General features: G+C 41.8%; 1 protein-coding gene across 1 annotated transcript; it reads right to left on the bottom strand.

Moving 5' to 3' along the window:
* Positions 1-2555: 2555 nt before the first annotated feature.
* Positions 2556-20420, bottom strand: ush1c (Usher syndrome 1C). Its single transcript, XM_070907056.1, has 25 exons — positions 20385-20420; positions 18430-18497; positions 16913-17056; positions 16509-16647; positions 14904-15012; positions 14756-14780; positions 14605-14662; positions 14299-14487; positions 14147-14206; positions 13599-13655; positions 12258-12400; positions 11233-11298; positions 10982-11139; positions 10313-10362; positions 9844-10008; positions 9548-9664; positions 8171-8860; positions 7510-7563; positions 7208-7336; positions 5587-5652; positions 4426-4467; positions 3736-3789; positions 3524-3623; positions 2837-2946; positions 2556-2615 (listed from the first exon to the last, which is right to left on the bottom strand). The coding sequence occupies exons 1-25, from the start codon at positions 20418-20420 to the stop codon at positions 2556-2558; spliced, it is 2889 nt and encodes a 962-aa protein (XP_070763157.1).
* Positions 20421-20774: the final 354 nt, after the last annotated feature.

Consider the following 20774-nt stretch of genomic DNA (forward strand, 5'->3'; position numbering starts at 1 on the left):
AGGAGGAGGAGGAGGAAGAAGAAGAGGGCAGATCTTCCCTCCAAGGCCACCTTTGGTCTCTTGGTCATGAACCGTCGACCGGGGGGGGGGGGGGGGGGGGGGTACTGAAGCAGGGGGCGTTCAACCAAACACACCGAGGCGGTCGATGCGACGCTGGAGCTCGCAGCAGACAGCAGTCACGTATGTTATGATGCACAGAGAGAGGATTACTGCACACAGCGGTTATATAACAGCGAGGCTGGATGCTGCACAGCAGAGCCACACACATGTAACATTACATGACAGATTGCTCCATTTTTTCATTTGATTTAAGATGACCTAAAATTGACATTTGCCCCAATTAACTTTTATGCTATAAATCTGATCCAGGCCTATCTGCAGACATTCAGGTTTATCAAAAGCAGGATCATGAACACTGCTGTGGCTCTCTCATTCAGCGTGTAGCTTAAGAAGGAGCACTATTGCCCCCTGTGGACATTTAATTACAGAGCAGTATGGCTCCCCATGCTTGAAGTAAATCTATGCAGAACTGCTGGAAACGGCAGAGAAGGTGAAGAAAAAAAACCCATTTCAGTTTTAAGAAATTTTGCATTGTGTCAGATGTGGGCATGAAGTCACGACTTTGCTTAAAATTGATTTAGCCTCATTTCTACATGGTAAGAAAAATCCTGTGGCAGGGTCTGGCTGCAAAACTGATACCAGAGGGTAAATTAGGACCTTTAAAAACACACAAATCTTACTGCTGATAGTGTTTCATGATGATCACAAACCAGATTTCTTATTTCCCACTGCAACACCAACCTGGTAATGTCATGCAGGAAAAAGCAAAGCTGAGGCAGCAGAAAATATGTATGCACAACAGAAATTCAACTCCAGTGAGTGAGAGCAGTCCTTTATTGAAAAGGCGGTTTAGAGAGCTGCAATTGATCACAGTTTGTCTGTTTTAATTCTCCCTTTATTATTACACTGACAGCTGAGACACATGACTGAAGGGAAAGATCAGCATGGCCGTGCATAACTAAATGAGGTCGACCACGTCCAGGATTGACAGAGGAGAGGACGATTACTGGAGACAAATGAATATTGACCAGATTGTCCTTTAACAAACCAAGACGGCGAGCATGCTTATCGACTGCATGGTGTCAATATCAAGATCCATGACACAAGGCTTAATCCGCAAAGAACCTACAGTAACGCCACATAAAAACAAAAGACCACCTTCAGCTTGTTTACAGGAGGATGTGAAGATGAAGAAGAAACAGAATGATTTTATTGTGATTAAGAATCATCAACAATGAAAAGCTTCTTCTTAAATCAGTCTGGTTTTCTTGGCAGGCTGTTGATGAGACTAGAAGAACGTCCTGCAGGAGAAGAAAGAAGAATTTATTAACTATTGCACTTTATCAACTGGACTGCTCAGAAATGTTGATATCGTGCTTGCGTCACTCACTGCACATTAAACACAACAGACCAACACACATGCAGGTGAGAACACAAAGTAATCAGGGCTGAAAGCTGTCCTTTCTTTTTTTGACTGAGGGATTGAAACAACAAAAACCCACTTTCTTTTTAAACTTTATCACGTCAACCTCAAGAAGAACCCTGATCAAACACTGGGAACATATCATTTTACTGTAGCAGAGGAGAAATCCTCGCTGCTGTGCCACCCAGTGTCACTTAGTGTCTATGTATGTCAGAACATGTAACAGTCCTGTGGAACAACATCAATCGGAACAACTGCTGAAGGCTGGCAGGAGTCCTAGGCTGCTTTTAGGAGCGTCCGTGACCTGACGACACTGGACAATACCACAGAGGCCACACATGTACACATGTGTTTATATACGGCTCACTGGGCGAGGGTTTGGCAGATATACGGTGGGATGGGTCACCGATCGCGTTAGTTGTAAATGTCTTCCTCAAATAGCATGGCTGTATCGTTGTAGAGCACATGCTCCAGCAATAAAGAAACATCGCCTGGAGGCATTTTTCAAATAGAAAAAAAAGGAAAGCTGCATACTGTATACTGTATACTCTGTTTATATTCACTGTCACGCTAGCTTTTCATGGAAATAGCTGAGCTGTAACAGTAATACATAAATCTGACAAAAGGTGAGGGGGGGAATACTCTGCTTGTTTGCTTTCTTCTGATTGACAGGGAGACTGTCACATGTGCTCAAGAAAACAAAAACAAGGGCCACACCAAACCTCCCCTCTGAGACGTGCAGTGAAGAGGAGGTTTGCAGCCTTAGTCGATTACCAGGATGAGGGTGAGGTAGGAGGACAGGGCGGGCTAGTGGTGAAGGAGGTAGCCGTGTCTGTACAGTGTCGCACTGCCTTCAAACACCTTTTTGTTCACAGTGGGACTGACTGATGCTGACTTAGGGCTGCATACACATGCACACACACAGACAGACTGTCACATACTGTGATACATACTAAATTATCACAAAAGTACTTCAGATGTTGAATAATATATGATGTATATATGAGTATATATGATGTGAAAAATGAATTATACACACTTGGACTAGAACACAAATAATTATCAGGAATGCTTACACTTCATCTTCATATTCTTTCGGTGGAGAAACAGCAATCACAACATCGATCCAGTCCTAAAGGTGGAATATCAGTTACTTTCATTTTGCACTTGACTGAATCAACAGAAAATATTAAATAAAGCAGCCCGATCGAATTTGCAAGTCAGAGTGTGACAACAAGCAAACAGTCAATCAGGGTTAATGGGGTTTAACTACAATCAATAAATCATTCCAGCTACCAGGGAAAATAATATCTATCCTTTAAAAAGTGAAGTATTTTCCTCTCTGAGTCCTACCCCTCCGCTATTCCAGGCTCGAGCCAGTGAGTTTTGTCCCTCAGTCAACGTGGCATCGATCAGGATCTTCCCGTTCACAGCCAGAAGTTCATCCCCGGGTACAATGCCACCTACAAACACACGTCATTCACAACAAGCGACATGTAGAGGGTAAGGTAAATATAGTCTGCATCAAGAGGCACTCAAACTCTTGAATCTCTAAATCGACTCAAGTAAACAAGTAATCCATAAGCATGTCGTCCCCCACAGTGATCAGTGATCAGTGATAGAAGTGGGGAAATAAGTCCCTCCCTATATTTCAGACAGTAATGTCAGTGTAATAATAAAGTACAAATACAGGCACACACATAATGATTTCATTCTATTCACAAGGCTTTTTGTCTGCACAGATGCAGTAGGACTAATGCTTTGAATATTAAATGCAGTGCAAATATGTGGGTGAGTGGCTGAATAGGGACATTGTCTAATGAAGTCTAGACTTAATGTCTATTAGGCACACCTTGATAAAACTATGCAGTCAAAAACAACAACCCTGCAATAAATCCTGCAGTACTGAACTGAAGTACTGAACTCTCTGATGATGAAAATATTTTCACTTAAATCTGATACACGGTACGTCTGCAGTGTTCATGGATTTGAAGTTAACCGGTCATTAAGTTAAAAATTGAAAATAAAAGATGAACTGACCGTGCTTATCTGCAGCGCCACCTTCATACACAGAAGATACCACCAACTTTCCCAGTGGAGAGTCTGCCCCTCCCTCCAGAACAACGTCAAGCTGTCCAAACTTAAGAACAGCAAACAAAAACATCAACACCATCAGTCATTGTTTTAGAATATCTTATTTTAAAAGTGGGATTCTCATCAATAAACTGAGTTATCTGAAGTGAAGTCAGAACCTTTTTGATCCTCAGCAGTCTCACATCTCGCCCGGCTATCTGGTCCGAGGAGAACTATTAACAGAGAAAAGAGACCAAAAGCTGAAAACAACACTGCAGTTGCACAGTCAGCAGTAAAACAACAAAGAGAGGTGCCAACATAAAGAATGGCTTCCTACTCTGAAAATGAGCATGACCATGCTGAGCAAAAAAGCAAGAGACTTATAATATACCATTTGGGGGTTGTTAACCATGTATGGTATACTTTATAAAGAGACGACTGCTACTTTACAATAGTTTACTTCAGGAAAGTTATTAATGTACTTCAGAGAAACAAACTGGAAACCTCTCTTATTCACACAGAAGCCATTTTAATTAGCCTAAAATAGCAAGTCTAGCTAACTTCACTTCTGAACCCGGGCAGTTAATGCAGTTATTGTGTAATTGTGTAATTTTTACAACTCCTAATTGTAGTAGTAATGCTAGTTCTAAGGCATCTTTGGTCTAACATAATTCACAATGGCTGCCATGGGAATAATGTCAACACATTTTGTAACCTTTAGAAACATTAGCTATTCACTTATCATGTACATTTCTAGTTAGCAAGAGAGCTAAAACCCATTAGCTGTATACCACTTTGATTTTAAATTGCCAAATATATACTGCATTTTCTTCATTATTGTCGTGCTAACAAGAACAGGCATACGATACCATGGAGTAGGGATCAAACTCTTCCTCGTATTTCTGAAATCCCTGGAAGAGAATCAACATGCAGTTCATTAAAACTGATCAATATGTCGACAGGGAGTTACCAAACAGGACACAAAGAAACAAAGGAATCTCTACGAGATCTCTGTATATGTCAGCTGTGAAACAAGTCACTGCACGAAGTGCTGGCCAGATTTCCTTTGACAACCAGTTCCTTTTTTAATACCACCCTGAATAAATGGAAACCATGGAGACACTCAGAGTCATTAATTCAAAAAGCACAGTGGCTTTTAAAGCGTTGCACTCTAATTCAATAATGACAAGAACTATTAACAGAAACACGCACACACAAAGAAAATCATTCCTAATCATTCCTACAAAGGACGACAGCTATTTAATTCCAGAGGAAGGAAACACAACAACACTCTCAGAGGAAGGATAACACATTCATCCAGATAGGATGACTCAGAGAGCAACTTCTCCCTGCAAAATAAACACACATTCATCTAAATGTTCTCTTCCTGTTGTTGTGCAGACACTGGAGATTAAAAAATGAACTAATTTGTAATATATGCTTTTATTTGTTGTGGCTGGAGACATCAGTTGAATATCAGCCCAAACAATCCAACTGATGTGGTATTTAGAATAACAGATACATTCAATCAAATAAGACTGATGTTCTCTGTCTCCAAGAAAAGTGACGGTACATGAAAAACAACCACCTTGCTTTCTTTTAGTAATGCACACTGCACCACCCCATATAGAGAGACAGATTACAAGCACTTGGAGTCTTCGATGAGGCTTTATAAGTCAGTCCTTGACATACAAACCATCAGTTGCCAGTAAACATCAAAACCAATAACAGCAGTAAGACCACAACACTTTGGCATGCATTCACACACTGTATGTCCACAGAACTATACTGTGCTCCAAATCAAAGTGCAGACATGCATAAGCCACACAACTACACCTAAAGGCAGTGACGCAGTCGGCAGAGAGAGGACATAATGAAGAAATAAAGGAAGAAGAGGCATCACTGAGGCTCCAGTCAAGCATGAGGACACTTGATGTGTGAGTATGGAGACAAAAAGTGCAGAAAGAACAGGAGAAAGAGCACTCAAGAGTAATAATAAATTAAGAGAGGCGGTGATAGGTATGGATTACTTGTCGTTTGCTGTTTGATTTAAAAGACGAGTTGAAAGGCACCATCCGTTTCAGCATTTCCTGAGGCTGAAACACAAGACCAGGTAACAGCTTTTAGCATATAGAAACGACACACCTCACTTCTGTGCTTGAATTGTATATATATATATATATATATATATATATATATATATATACACACACACACACACACAGACACATATAAATAATCATACATTTTGAAGAGTAATTTTACAGAAAGTTGAAAAGCAGTATTTCACTGCCCTCTCTGAAAAGTTTTAAGTTTGTTTCGTCTCTGAACACGCCCAGCATCAGCGATGGCTGTGGTTGAGTGTGCTCTGTTGCACCTGTAACCACACCCCACAGTGATGTCACGGTGTGCTGACACACCCTGGAGTACATTTCTACATCACTGCAGCAAGGTGAGTTGAGCCACTGGAGGGTGTGTGTGCTCAGTGTTGAGCTGGGTAACGTGAATATCAACCACATCATAAAATACTCTGTCTGTGGCACTCACACTAAATCTGAATATTCTTTTAAATGGCAAAAATAATCCAGAAACAGCTGGTTACTGTAGTTTTTAGCAAGTGTTACACAAACAAGAGGAAATTTGTTGGGGAATATTTTCTGTCGTTGGCTTAATACACTTGGTGCGCTAGTGAGTATTATATATATTATATATACAGAAACAGGACAATATATGTTTGATGCCCATATTCATTGTCATGAAGAAACATGTCCGCAGGTGCAGTGGTGTGCTGATTGATGTGTGTTTAATAGTCTTTGGACAACAATGGAGGTCCAATAGAGGAATAAGCTATGTCAGGCTTTGGATACACAGACAATGCTTCTTAGTAAATTAAATTCAGTGTTGGTTTTGGTCTTTTCATGGGATTTGTTGACAATAAGAAAAATAAAGATATCAACAGCCTTATCCTTAGCCTTAAAGTTCTTTGTGCTTCATCAGCCTGGAGAGATGGGCCAGTGACAGTATATGGTATACTACAGTCCTTGGGGATGTACCTAACATGACCTAACACCATTCAGCCGCAATTTTCTTTGATGTCAATATTTCCAATAAAACCTGTGAAAAACATATAAAACCGTATTTCAAAACATCAACCATATAGTTGTGTGCTGCAGCAATGTAGACTACTCTGACGATTGGGGTAAAAATGTCATGGGAAAGTGAATGATTTATGGCCTCGCCTCCATCAGCTGCTGCAGTCAAGGTGTCCCTCAGCAAGACATTTCACCTCCAGCTGCGGAGGTGCTCAGTAGCTGGTGGTAGGAGTGTGTGTTGCACTGTTGTGCTCTCAGGTATGAATGTGTGAGTTTATGTGAGGTAGAGGGTTAATGGAAAGGGTTGCTCCAAAGTAAATGCAATTTAAAAATAAACCGACCAGTTTCATTAGAGAGAAATGGCTCCCGTGTGATCTGATAACCACAGATTGGCTTTCTGCGAAACAGCTGGAGAGTCTAGAAGACTCACCAGGACTCAAAAAAAGAGGCAGAGATTAATCACTCACTGTGTCAGGTGTCTGAATGCATTATGACCCTATTAAGCTGAATCAAAGTTTCGTGCAGGGAGGAGATGATCGCAGTGTGGTGTGTTTCATACCAGGCCATCAGAACGGAGAGCAGGTCTGTGTGGATCTGGGCGGTGGGTCTGGGACTGGGGCAGCATGACGGGTTTAGACATGACAGGGGTCATCTGACGCCTCTGGTTGGGGGGACTAGGAGCTAGTTGCTATTGGGGAAATGTTTCCATGCAACAGCTGAGTATAGGTTTGTATTTAAACAGTATTTTCATCCATTTAATTTGGAAAGATTGTACACACGTATAAATAAATAACATTTTCACTAAAGAAGGAGGGGGTGATTGCAAAACTTGACATCAGATTTTTACAGAAACAGACTCACCAAGGGAGAGCTTGAGCTGGAAATACGACTGGCATGGGAGGTATTTCTCAGTACCTGAGCCACAGTAAAATAAAATGAATCTTTCAGTCCTCTGGCACATACAGAGTACTGCAGGAATATCAGTGCAGACTCATTCCCATTGTCCCAGATATCACAGCATGGCTGAGGTTTCAAAGGCATTCAAACATTAGCCCACTCGACAAAGTGCAAATGTCCAAACAAACATAAAAAAAAAAAAACAGCTATATCAAGCTATAACATGCGTCTTTCATCACCACTCCATGCAACACTCAGTATAACAATCCACACAGCTACAAGCAAACATCAATAACAAGCAACTGCATCTCTGAACACATCTCGTCAGCCAGAAGAAAACTGTAAATCAATGACCGCCCAATTCAATCGTGCTAACTCAATGCATCGTTCTCCCTTCATGCATAAAACATCCCAGGACATGAAACAGAACAAGCTCATAAAATAATGCATGAAAGAGAATCGCATCTGCAGCCTTGAAAATGCAGTAACTCTGTGAGCACTTAGCATTTATTTTAACTGCTGATGCAACTTTTCTTCAAAGATGGAAAAAAAGATTGTTGCCATCTATCAGTTAAACAAGGCAATAATACTAAAAGCTAGTCTCTCTCACATGAGAGTCTCTAACCTTTGGACTAGAGGGGTAGGACATTTCACTGGTGTTAGACGAGTAAAGCCCTCCTCTCGGGAGATAGCCGCCTGACTCCCACTCGCTCCTGCGCTCTGGAGGACTGGGAGGGTGTTGGAGGTGATGGTGATGGTGCTGACGGTACCCGCTGAGGGTTCCTACTCGTTCTTGCGAGTGTTGTGGCGGTGGAGGCGGAGGGGGCGGCGGAGGAGGTGGTGGAGGGGGGGGTGGCGGCGGAGGAGGCCGCGGCGCAGGCTGAGGGGAGGATGGAGGCCGCGACGACTGAGACAGAGGAGGATGATGGGAGGAAGGTGGGCGAGGGGGTTGGGGAGGTTGTGGGTGAGGCTGTGGGTGAGGCCTGCGCCCCTTGTTGGCCAAGGTAGACGGGCCAGAGGGAGGTTTTCTAGCGCTGGGTGGAGAAGGAGGCCGCCGCTGCGGGGATGCTCGAGAGGAAGGAGGGGAGTAGTTGGGTATTGTAGGGTTCAGCTTGGGCAAGGGTGGAGGGAGAGGCAAGGGAGGGGGAGGCTGGCTAGTGCTGGGCTGGGTAGGGGCCAGTCTCTTCAGAGGGCCCCTCAGGCTCTGATCCACATCATCCAGGTTAATGTCATCCAGGTCAGTGGTGGCCAGATGGAGGCCGCCGCGGAAGCGCTTCACCTTGGGCTCAGAGGCAGGAGAGCGCGGCGGGGAGAGCTTAAAGTTACAATGACATGAAAAAGGACTTGTTTCACCTCATGTGTCAATGTTGACCTCCTGTTGAGCTATTTAACAATTCAGGGCATCACATATCAATACAGTCTTTGCAGGTGCAGGTGAAAATGACCCGCAGACTATTGTTCCTTAATTCTACATGGACAAATGATAAACTGTGGCCAAAATGTTGTCATGTCCATGTAGAATAAAACATTAGGAACGAGATAATAGTGTGGGGGTATTTTTTGTCTTTTTGTGGTATTTAACAAATCATACTCACAAATTCGCAGTTTTACTGCTCTGGTTTCTCTCTTGTATTTTCCTGATTTAACTTTAACTTTTAACTAAAATATGTTATTTATAGTGCATTTTTATAAGCAGGTGAAAATTAAATTTCCAACTATCGCCTCACCTTTTGCACCATATAAATCATGTTACTTAACATTCGAAGATGAATAAACAACAAAATGGCATGCATAGTGGTGTCGCCCCCACCCTTCCTCTTTTGCTGAAGTCTAATGGCTGCGGGAAGAAGTTGCCTCAATGCTATCATCATTGCTATGCTATGCGCGTAAAAAGTATAAAGTCTAAGTATACAGTACAATATAACGTTATATGGAACTACAAAACATTGTTGAAGAGCTCTGAGGGCAGAGAGGTTTCAACAGAGGAGGTCTCACTCTGTACCTCTGGAGATTCGTTCTCCACACAGGAGATCTGCTCCAACCGAGTCTGACAAAGACGCTCCACCCAGTGCTGCACTTTCTCCGACTCCTCTAGGTCTTCTCTCTCCGTCTCTGACACCTGGTACAGAGCCAAGGCCATGCATGCAGCATCACACAATAGGAATTAGCTGTATACACACACACATTTACATGCTCAGCTTTAACATATAACAACCACAACTTGACACCCTGAAAGCCATCATCAATGTCAAATGGTTTAGTCCACAGTTTCCCTTTGGCAAACAGCTCTTTTCGTACCTCCTGAACCAGCCGATTGATCTTCAGTTGCTTCTCTCGTTCATACATCTCCTCTTTCTCCTTGGCCAGTTTCAGCTCAAACTCCATCTCCTTCTTGTTTTTTCTCTGCTCCTGCAGCGTGTCTGTGTTGGACACTTTCTTCTTTTTCTTCTTCTTTTCTCCTTTCTGAGGTGTCTCATCAGTTAGCCAAAACAAAAAGCAAGGGACAGACAAATCTGCCACTCCAAACCACACAGCATGACATGCATACACAGCTAGCGACACCACACCGTGTATGACTGCTAACACCCCAGCAAACAACTTTTTTACTTTTGTAAATATTTCTAAGAGCAAAAGATCTGATCTTGAATATGCAACCGCCACTTTGTCGTGATGACTTAAGAACCGGTTAAAAACAAGAAAGGAGTTATCCCAATATTTCCTTTGTAGCCACTCTCACACCACACTGAACTCAGGCAGCTGACAGTACCTTGCGGAGTGACGGCAGTTTCCCCTCATATCGATAAAACCAGCCAAATGCTGAGGATGGAGATGAACACAGGTCACTCTCTCAGGTTTGTTAAATTAGATAAAAGGTTAAAACATAGTCTCAGCAAACTCCAAGCAGTTTATCTATTTAAAAAAATCATCCACAACACAGCACTCAAAGAGGAAAATGACTGCTCCATTCAGGCACTCTGAATAATTCTTAAAACGCAAACTGCATCTTACTGATGCCAAAAAGGCAACTTTTAACGGTTGGATTTGTTTGTGAGTCAGCATCTAGAAAAATAATGCTACCATAAACGCACTCTCCAGTGGTTACATTGTGGTTGTCAAAGGAAATCTAGCACTTGTCTGTGTGTACGGTGGTGTGCACGAACATCCTCCTACAACAGCTGACGACAACGACAGCTGAGGCTCCAGACTCACTTGTCCGTCCTGCTCTTCCTCCTTGTCTTCCTCTGTGAAGGAGCCGGCTTCATCAGCTTAGAGGAGAGGCCGTAAAAAGCAGCACAGCACACAGAAGTGACAGAGAGAGCATGCAGAGAGGAAACAGGCAAGAGTTACCTCTAACAACTCTATGGTTTCAGAGGAAAAGTAAATTCAGAAGTAAATAGAAGATTCATGCACTTCAGGACAAAGGTGGTGTACATACGAGAACTCTTGGCCTTTGTCGTAGGGGTGGTTTTTATCTCGGGTGGGGCGGGTGAGGGGCTCTTTGGAGTGCGGGGGCTCTTGGGGCTCTTGGGCCTGCCTTTGGTTCCCCAGTCCTCCTCCCACTCTCTGTTGTGCTTCTTCTCCACAGCCTCGATCCTACAGAGGATGACGAAACAAGAGATGTAAGATATTGTATACATGCCTAAACAATATTGAATTAGCACTTTATGGACAAAATGAGTTGTATACTTCTCCATCTCCTTCTTATAGCGCTCCTCTTCCTCTGTAGTTTTCTGAGAGATCTCCATCTGCCTCCTATTAAACACATGAGAAAAATACAAAATAAAACTCTCCTGTTTACTTTCTTTGTACCTGATATCTGTAAATGTTTGTTGTTCAAACTTGTAGAGTACTCCGTTACTCTGTTGTCTTGTGGTGTTAGCAGTTCATGCAATGCCCTGACTGCATTTGAGGTATTTTTACAGGACAGTGACAGGAGAGGTTTGATCCACAAAAGAAAGAGAAAGAACCAGGCTATTGTAAATAGAGAATCTGGCACTGAGGGAAAGTAATGTCGGTCAACACCTTTAGTATTGGGTGATGACAAATTTTGAGGGCATATCAAGTTCAGCTGTGTGACAGATCTGCCAGCGACGCTCTGAGTAATCACAGACTGAGTGGATAAAAAAGCTACTGGGCACCTTTTCTGTTGAGCTGTGTCAAAATGTCTACCAATTTCCAAGAACAAACACTTGCTTCTAGTCAGTAAAGCTTTTTTATAGGGTTTTTGTTTTCCCAGTAGCGGATTTTCATTTTCAGGGTGAGGATGCAGTAATTTGTTGAGCAGCCAGAGGTGAAGCTAATTAACTTGGAGAGCTGCACTCACTGCATGTGTGTGAGATCCAGGGATATCCACTGCAGTCGCTCATTAGTTTTAAATAGAAATTCTATTTCCGACATAATTTCAAATTGGCTTAAACCCTGTGTGTTTACATGAAGTGATTTCCTAACTAAATGAAAGAAAACTGTTAATGGTCATTGACATAAATAGGGTTCATCTTTGTATTGTGTAATAAGATATGATTTGAGGATTATGCCACAATATCTTTTTGAACTGAATTGGATCAAAATCTTGCACATGGAGCCAACTTCTTCCACTACAAGATCATAGACTGCATACCTTCCATACATCACGACACTAAAACATCTGTTTCGTGTGCAAAGACGGGCTTATTTTTAAGGAGGCGAGTGTAAGTTTTGTGCTGTCGACTCACTGCCTCTCCTTCTCCTGCTGCTCTTTAATGATTTTGTTGGTCTCCAGTGCCACCCTCTTCTGGTGCATCAGCTCCTGCCTGTCCAGCTCCCTGCGGGCCTCCACTGCCAGGCGCTCCTCGTCTGTCATAAACAGCTCGCTGCCCTGAGAGAGTGTCGACAGCAAGAGACGACAATCAGGAAAAGACATGGCGTACAGCGGGGGTCCTCAAACCTTTTGGCTCTGAAGACCAGCAGTGAAGCTCAAACCTGTATACAATCCCAAATATTTACTGTTTATGTGGACAAATAGCTATCAGAAGCACAAGGTGTCTGATAAATATTTATTAAGGTTTGCCAGGTTTGCTTTGATGTGACTGATCGGTTTGTCACATATAAACAGCGGCTATCCCATTTTGAAATAATCTATAATGGTGGATGTACTGCACGAGTCAAAATGAAGACACACACACACACACACACACACACACACACACACACACACACACACACACACACACACACACACACACACACACACACACACACACACACACACACACACACACACACACACACTAACACAAACAAATGCATTAGACAGGCACCACGGAAAACAGTAAATAAGACGGACTGCTTGTCTCAGTTACACAGTCGTCGTCACTGAGTCCAGAGGCAAACAACCTGCAGAGTGACTTATGATGTGATTAATGTTGCTCCTGCAGGCAGCCGGGCTGAGGCACGGGCTAGGTAATGTGATGTCTCCAAAACAAAATGGCACATTAATCTGTGCGGAGCAGGAATGCAAAGGGGACGAGGCAGAAGTTTGTGTTCCCACATCCATTACAAATTATAACTGTTTTACTTTCTGACAGAAACACATTTTCTCATAAGTGGTTTCAGAGGTAATTTTCCTTTTTACATATTATTCTATGATCCCAATCACAATATACACAACAATTCCAGTAATTTTATATCCACCATTTTGTTTTGCCATCACCACAATGTCAAGATTCTAACTTTACTTTACCATGTATTTCTTTGTTATTTATCATATTTGACTGGTTAGACAAATATTTAATATCCCAGAAACTCGTGGATCTCTGCGAATCCCTTCAAATGCAAATACTCTCCATGTAAGAAAAACACGTGTCATTTTATCTAGGATTATCTGAGTGTCTCATATGCAAATGAAATCATATGCATCTTAAACTCTATCTTAAAGCTATGTCTTCGAGTGAATTCAACAGCACTCATAAGAGTTATGAGAAAAAACAAGTTATATGAGTTGAGCTGCAAAAGAGAACATATAGCTATAAATGATTATTCATTTTTATTAAACATAATACAGTTAGCGTACTTACAGCTCCTGTCAGAACAGTAATAGTCAGACTCCGGCTGCTCTTCAGGACTCTCACAGCCTGGGAATATAACAACAGAAAACTTCAAATAATACACTTAATTATCAAGACCTATTTAATGAATACAATTAAGAGTAATACATTAACAGTCTCTTAGAAAGAACTGGTCTATGTGAAGTATGTGTTATGTGTATTTATCAGGGGGTGAAATTATCACAGACTCCTGGGAAATACTGCAGGCTTTGTTTTCTCCTTCAGCCACTTTGGCAAATAACCAACAATCCATGAAGCAAAACCATTTTGGCTGTTAAACACTCTTTTGGCTGTGGCTCTGCAGCTCAGTGAGTTAAGCGAAGAATAAACAGTGCCAGTGATGAGGGGTTTTACTTCTAATGGTGTCACAAGAACAGATGCCTTCACGGTGCTGTGGGTGTTTTGCATAAAAGGACAAAATGTACAAAATTGTACATCTATGTAATAATAAAAATGGCTGATAAACACCAGCTGTCATTGATGCAAGTGGACAAATAATTTGATTAAGCAACAATCACCTCTTTGTGGTCTGCATTGGTGAATTCCACCCCGTTCACCTCCACGATCTGGTCTCCAACCTGCATTTTGGGATAAGACAGATGTATCACAGCCTGCAGGTGTACGAGTCTCAGAGTTTCACAGAGGCGTTCTGGTCATTTTGAGCGATCACCTCAAGTCCAACTTCTGCAGAAAGGGAGCCTGGCTTGACATTGCTGATGTAGATACCAGGTTTCTGGGTTGGACCACTGGAGATGCTGATGCCCATACCCTTGGTACCCACGAGGCTGAGGAAAACCTTCTTCTCCTTGATTTCTTTGCCTCCGATGGACGCCAAGCCTGCAACGCTGTTTTTTTTCTCCTGGGGCAGTCAGAAAGAAAAATAAAGAAAGGTCCACAAGCTTTCTGCCGACGTGATAACAACTTTCGAAATTGAAAAAAAAAAAAAAAAAAACGCATGAAGAAAAAAACCTCCTACCCCTGACTCAGACACAAACTGGTCAACAAACTGCCACTTGAGGGGTTCATCTGATGAGCTGGAGAAATGAAATGCAACGTCATCTCAGCACACAAACAGCAGATATCCCATAGAGTTACACAAATATATATAACCATATCAATTATCTTACCTTTTCACTGGGATCATCCCCACATCTGCACAGATAGAAGAAAAAACAGCTCTATAAATAAAATGAATGATGCCACTGATATTAAACAATATTCATGCTCATCAATCATGCTGCTGTTGTTGGAACACAAGTTTGTGTTTTGACGTACGCCTGACTTTGAGTGACACAATCTTCTTCGTCTTGATGAGACTGATGACCTCCTCGTGGATGCAGGAGGAGATGGAGTATCCATTGATGCGCACAATCTCATCACCAACCTATAAATCAACACAGGATGGGATATTAGGGACGACTTTCAATACATCAAGCTGTAGGATGTGACGGTTACTGCTACTCCAACAATTTACATCCCTGTCTGTTGAATATACCAGCCACCAATATTTTACATATATATAAATTGACATTTGGATGTTTTAGCCTTTAATGTAGCTGAAGCTCTCAGCTAAAGAGACTTGCAGAGTAAGCTTAACAACAAAGATGCGAACACTGAACAACTTTTGACTGGATTGTTGGACTCACTCAAATCTCTGCTTACATACTGTATTCATACTTAAAGTCATATACACACACACACTATCACGCCTATATGTCAATGTTTACACTGTCATGTACAATACATATACACATGCATATACACATGGACACACTCAGTTTTATCTGTCCTGTTGTTTTTATCTTGATTTGGCTGTTTTAACCAAGATTTAAAAGCTTCAGCTAGACGTCCTATGTACATCACATCTGCTGCTTAAGGAATATCTAATACAGTACATATTTGAAACTGATACAATAACTGTATAACATTATATCACGTATGTATTCTCATTAAAGATTCTTGTGAAAAACTGGATTAGCGTTTACTTTTTTTAGTGAAAGCAAACTATGCTATCTGCATCGAGTACAGGCGCATACTGCAACAAGACATTTCTGTTGGTATGAAACCTCCAACACTGCAGGATTTCACCGTTTCTTTTTAAATAGTTGTCGCAATATAACTGGTGACTAATGAAATACATTAGCAGGTAATAATTCATTCTACTGCATTCTACAATATACCCTTGAATGTAGAATCATTTTGTAAGTAAGTAAGTAATTATTTTTTCTGTACCTGTAATAAAGCTGCCATGTTATATATTTTGTTTGTCCAGATATTAGACAGGAGACTTCCCTCACCTTGGATGTAGTTACAGAACTTATTGCAAGTCTGACATAACACACAATGACACACAGAGGCAAAGCGGCCATTCTACATTAAAGCATCAATCTAAAAATGTTTTAATTTTTTCTTTCATGGCAGGAGTTATTTCTTTTATCTGATGTCCTTCTTGGTGAAACTGGACCATCAGTGACAGACATGCGCTCTGTGAGAGAAACCACGGTGCCTTACCCCACCTAGTGGATTCTGGTATTATGACACTGAGACAGGCCACCGAGTGTACAGACATAACAATGGGTAATCTGCATAATGTTCACATTAAATGGCATGTTATATACAAAAATACACTAATGAAACATAATGATAATGAACTAACATACTGTATGTCCACACACGTATACTATGTAACTGAATAAAAATAGTATTGGTATAGTTTATCAAAACTAGTGCTACTGCTACTTTAATGATGAAATTTGTAATTCTGCATACGAATGGCTCTTTATGTGAAACTTAAACTGCTAAACTTACTTAGCATTTAGTGTAAAATATGTAGTAAGATAAAAGGAAATTAAACATCACAGTTAACTCATACGTACGTACCTGAAGGCCGACATTCCCGGCCTGACCGTCTTTGACTATCTGTGATATGTAGAGGCCGGAGCCAAACTCCAGCCCTCCTCGGACACTCAGACCCAGTCCATCACGATGTGTCCGATCCAGACGCACCTCTTTCAGCTTCCTGCACAGTCAGGAGAGACAGGAAGACATAAAACAGGATGACAACAGGATGTACGAGCCACGTAAGATTATTATTCATATTATTATTTAGAAAGGGAAAAGAGGGATGGTTTCAATAAGAAAACAATCCAGACAAGCATGAGGGTGCTCAGGGTTATCATGGTATAATTCAACCTTCTTTGTAGGTGGTTTTTATTACGGAGCCACATATGTGATACAGATCAGATATACACCAGAGCCAGGACGTGAGTCTATGCTGTACTCACCGTGACCTCTTGGGGGTGAGCAGGTCGTACTGCACCTGGTGTTTGAGTGGGATGAGAGGTCGGATAGCGTCAAACAGGGGCAAGCGCTTCGGTTCATTGATGACCAGCTTCAGGTCCCCCACCAGCACCGGCAAATCCATCGACCTAAGGGGTGGGGGTGGGGGGGGGGATTGTACGTTGTTTATATACAATGACTTCGACCTTCTGGTAAGATACAATACAATACAAAGTCTCCTGGTCGAGACCAAGTAACTGGCTACAACATGAGTAACTATGAGTAACTATTTATGTTACTTTTTAGTACAAGAACCAGGATTTGTAGTAGAAATACAGTATGTACTGAAGAACTAAAAGAACAAAAAAAAGAAAAACAAATTTAGTTTATTACCATCATACCATAAATTAATTCTACATTTAAAGGACTACTATAGCCCAAGGGTTCCTCCAGCCAAGAGCACAGCACTGCAGAGTTTTAGGGTCCTGAAGGTGCTGTTTCAGAGGATTTTCTACTCTGACGAGAACATAATACTGGAGGAAACATTCAATTCTTCAATACTGTGATATATTCGTCTAAAGTACAAGTAATAATAATGGCCCTTAGCCACATCATAGGCATCATCCCTTTAAAGAGTACATCACATCACTTGAGGCAATTTATCGGACTTCACGCAGCTCCCTCTGGAGCCACAAAAGGCTTCATGCAACTGTTTTAAACAACAGAAAAAGCATATAACTATAAGATCAAAAACAATTCAATCATCTTTCTTCAAAGGAAGACAAAAGGCAGCTAGAAGAACAGCAAAGTAAAAGCTACTGTATAAAATCTGTCCACCTGGCCTCCTCTTTAAATTATTAATAGGTGCCATTTCAGCCCCGTTTGGAGGATGAACATAAAAAGAGCTTTTGTGGATAACTGGCCAGGCTTGTCGGAGCACGGTGGAAACTGATCAGAGGCTTAACCAATGAGGCCACAGAGCTCTGCCTCTGTACAAAGATTAATTGAAACCTAGACCTGTAACCCCTCAGTCCACCCTCCTCCCCAGCCCTCTGAGACCAGGCTGTTACCAGAAACCCTGATGGAGCACACAGTTTAAACCGGAGGTCTGTTGGCATCAGAAATGAGTGTGACAGGATTAAATAGCTTTTGAAAATAAGTTGGTGAGGAGTTAAAAAAGGCATTTCATTTCATTTCATTTGCAGCTAACATGGAAAAAAACCGAGACACATGTGAGGCAAATAAAGAGATGTAGCCTTTTATCTTAGATTATACTGTCTTTTTTATATTTGTATATGCAGAAACAAAATGCCACATGTTGAAACACATGGGCTTCACTAATAACTAAATAAGTGTTTAAAGACGCTACCTATTCAATAACCAACATTTTATTCATATAGGAGTATAGTTATGTGAATATACAGATGTGTGCTTGACAGAGACAAAACAAAAAAGAAAAGGCAACTCACAGACACACACACACACACTAAAACCACACTGAGCAGTGACGGCTGCTACTCACTGGTGATACATGCGGAGGACATCATACAGGTAATCCTTCTCTGCCTCATTTTCAATCAGCAACTCCACCTGCAAGAAAGGACAAAAATCTGGTGCCATCCGTCTCTCTGCTGAATCAGAGGAAATGTCAGCCCACAGCAACACACTGTACCTCTCTCCTGTGGTCCTGTCAACACCGCAGGGGGGTGAGCCACCTGTGTGTGTGTGTGTGTGTGTGTGTGTGTGTGTGCGTGTGTGTGTGTGTGTGCGTGTAGGAGTGTAGGAGTCATACAAACCTGATGGCGGCTCAGCTGCAGCAGAATGGTTTTGAGGAAACGCTTCGGCCAATCACTGATATAACACATTTCACTCTTCTAAATCTGTCCCAAACTAGGCTGCAAGCTTCAAACCCAACCGTTTTTTTTTGTTTTTTTCCCCAACGGGATGATGAGACTCCTTGGACTAAAGCAGGTGTAATGGACAGCCCTACCCTAACCATCAAACCACTGGGAGGGAATAATGGCAGTACAGCTGAGGAGAGGCTGCAGGAGGAAGGTCAGCAGTGTCATCTTACATCTCAAGACACAAACAGAGGTGAACATTCACACACACGCTTCATCTTAAGCAGTGTGTACTCTAAGATAAGTCTTTGAGAGAGCAAAAACACATGAACACACGTCAGACACTCATAGGTAGATCATTTATAGTAATCATAAATGTAGGACTACACTAGATGGACGCTGCCGTGAGCTCATTGTGAGGTTGTGTGTGACATGGTGTTTATGACTGTCATAAATGTCTCTTGCTCAGGGCAGTGAGACACAGTCGGCCACTCCTGCAGCCTGAACTACATGCAGACTTTGACACCATAAAACCAATAATGTCAATGGTCAGTGAGATACCCATTTTAAAGTCTAATTTGGAAGATTATTATCACAGAATATATGCCTATATAACTTTGTCCTATTACAACGTACATCGATTGCAATACATACAAAGAAACACCCAGAGAGCAAAATACCTTTAATTGTTACTTTTAAATTGACAAAGCAGATAATAACGCAATTCTTCTGCGAATGCACAGTAAAACCACACACACACTCTCAACCAAACAGAGATACACTGACTATCATAACGTCTCAAAGAGAGACAAAGCCTGATTGTGCCGTGTCGGCCCCTCAGCCTCTAATTAAACCCGTAAATTGTCCCATCTCTTCCGCTCAGCTGCTCATCTCTGACACAGTCTACATTATCTAACGCTAAGATGCCCTTTGTGAAGAGCCTGCATTATGGGACCCTGCCCGTCTGCATGCAGCACAGATGGCTGTGTGATGATCCCTACATGCTCTGTGGCTGAAAAACGCCCTGAACATATCATGTTCCCTTCCTCTGTTATCTTTTACTCATAGTTGCCATTTCAGGCTGTGATGTTCCAACACCAACCATAAAACATGGTATAATTTGTTCTCACACCATGGATTCAAATAACATTTATTTTATCCTGGACCTCAGCTGCATGGTGTTTACCTGAGCCAGAACTGAGCCAGAACAGGCACCTGCCATGGGACAAATACAGAATTTACTGTGGCTTCTTACTTTTAAGCGTTAAAGAAAAAAAAAAGAAGATCCACTGCAGCCCAAACTATTCTCATAACTCACAAGAGGTCTGCCTGTGAGCACCCTCTAACAGAACAGTTGTGGAAACTGTACCACCAAAACCTAGACAATCCGAGAAGAGCAGCTATTTCAGCTGAATGAAACGCCGTTCATCTGTTAGTAGCTCTAAAAGTATCCTTAAGAAAATAGCTCTTGAATGATTTTAACTGTCGTTTCTTTTTCGTGAGGCTGTGGGTCAGGCCTTTGTCTGCGTAACGTTAACGCCACACTGAAAGAGACACCTGAGCCAGTGAAGTGACAAGCAGCAGGTAAGGAAAGAGGTTTCATCAACATCCGAAGAGGACAATGTTTGTATCTTACCTTGTGCCTAAATTCCCGAGCAACTTTCCGCTCCATCGCTGAGAGACAGTAGAAAACGGACTAACGTGAGATCTCGGTGTCGGTGAAGTTTGACAGCACTGGTCCAGGGTCAGTACGTCAAGCTACTCGTGGTGAACTGAGAGCATCCGGTTTTCCTAGTAAGACAATAATTAACTAGGATAAAAATGGTTTTGGTAATGAATATGACCATGGTGAAAATTTACAAAAACAGCTTATCTTACTTACGTATTACTTACTGTTTGTGTATTTCATGTTCTCCGCCGATTTCAAATTTGGGCATTTGTTTTGAAGGGTTAAACGTTTAACGTGTTTTAGCAAACTTGACAAAGTCGGTGCTTCGCCCATCATTTAGACAATTAACGCTCGTTA

Source organism: Enoplosus armatus, chromosome 6 (genome assembly GCF_043641665.1).
Source record: "Enoplosus armatus isolate fEnoArm2 chromosome 6, fEnoArm2.hap1, whole genome shotgun sequence".
Classification (NCBI taxonomy): Eukaryota; Metazoa; Chordata; class Actinopteri; order Centrarchiformes; family Enoplosidae; genus Enoplosus; species Enoplosus armatus.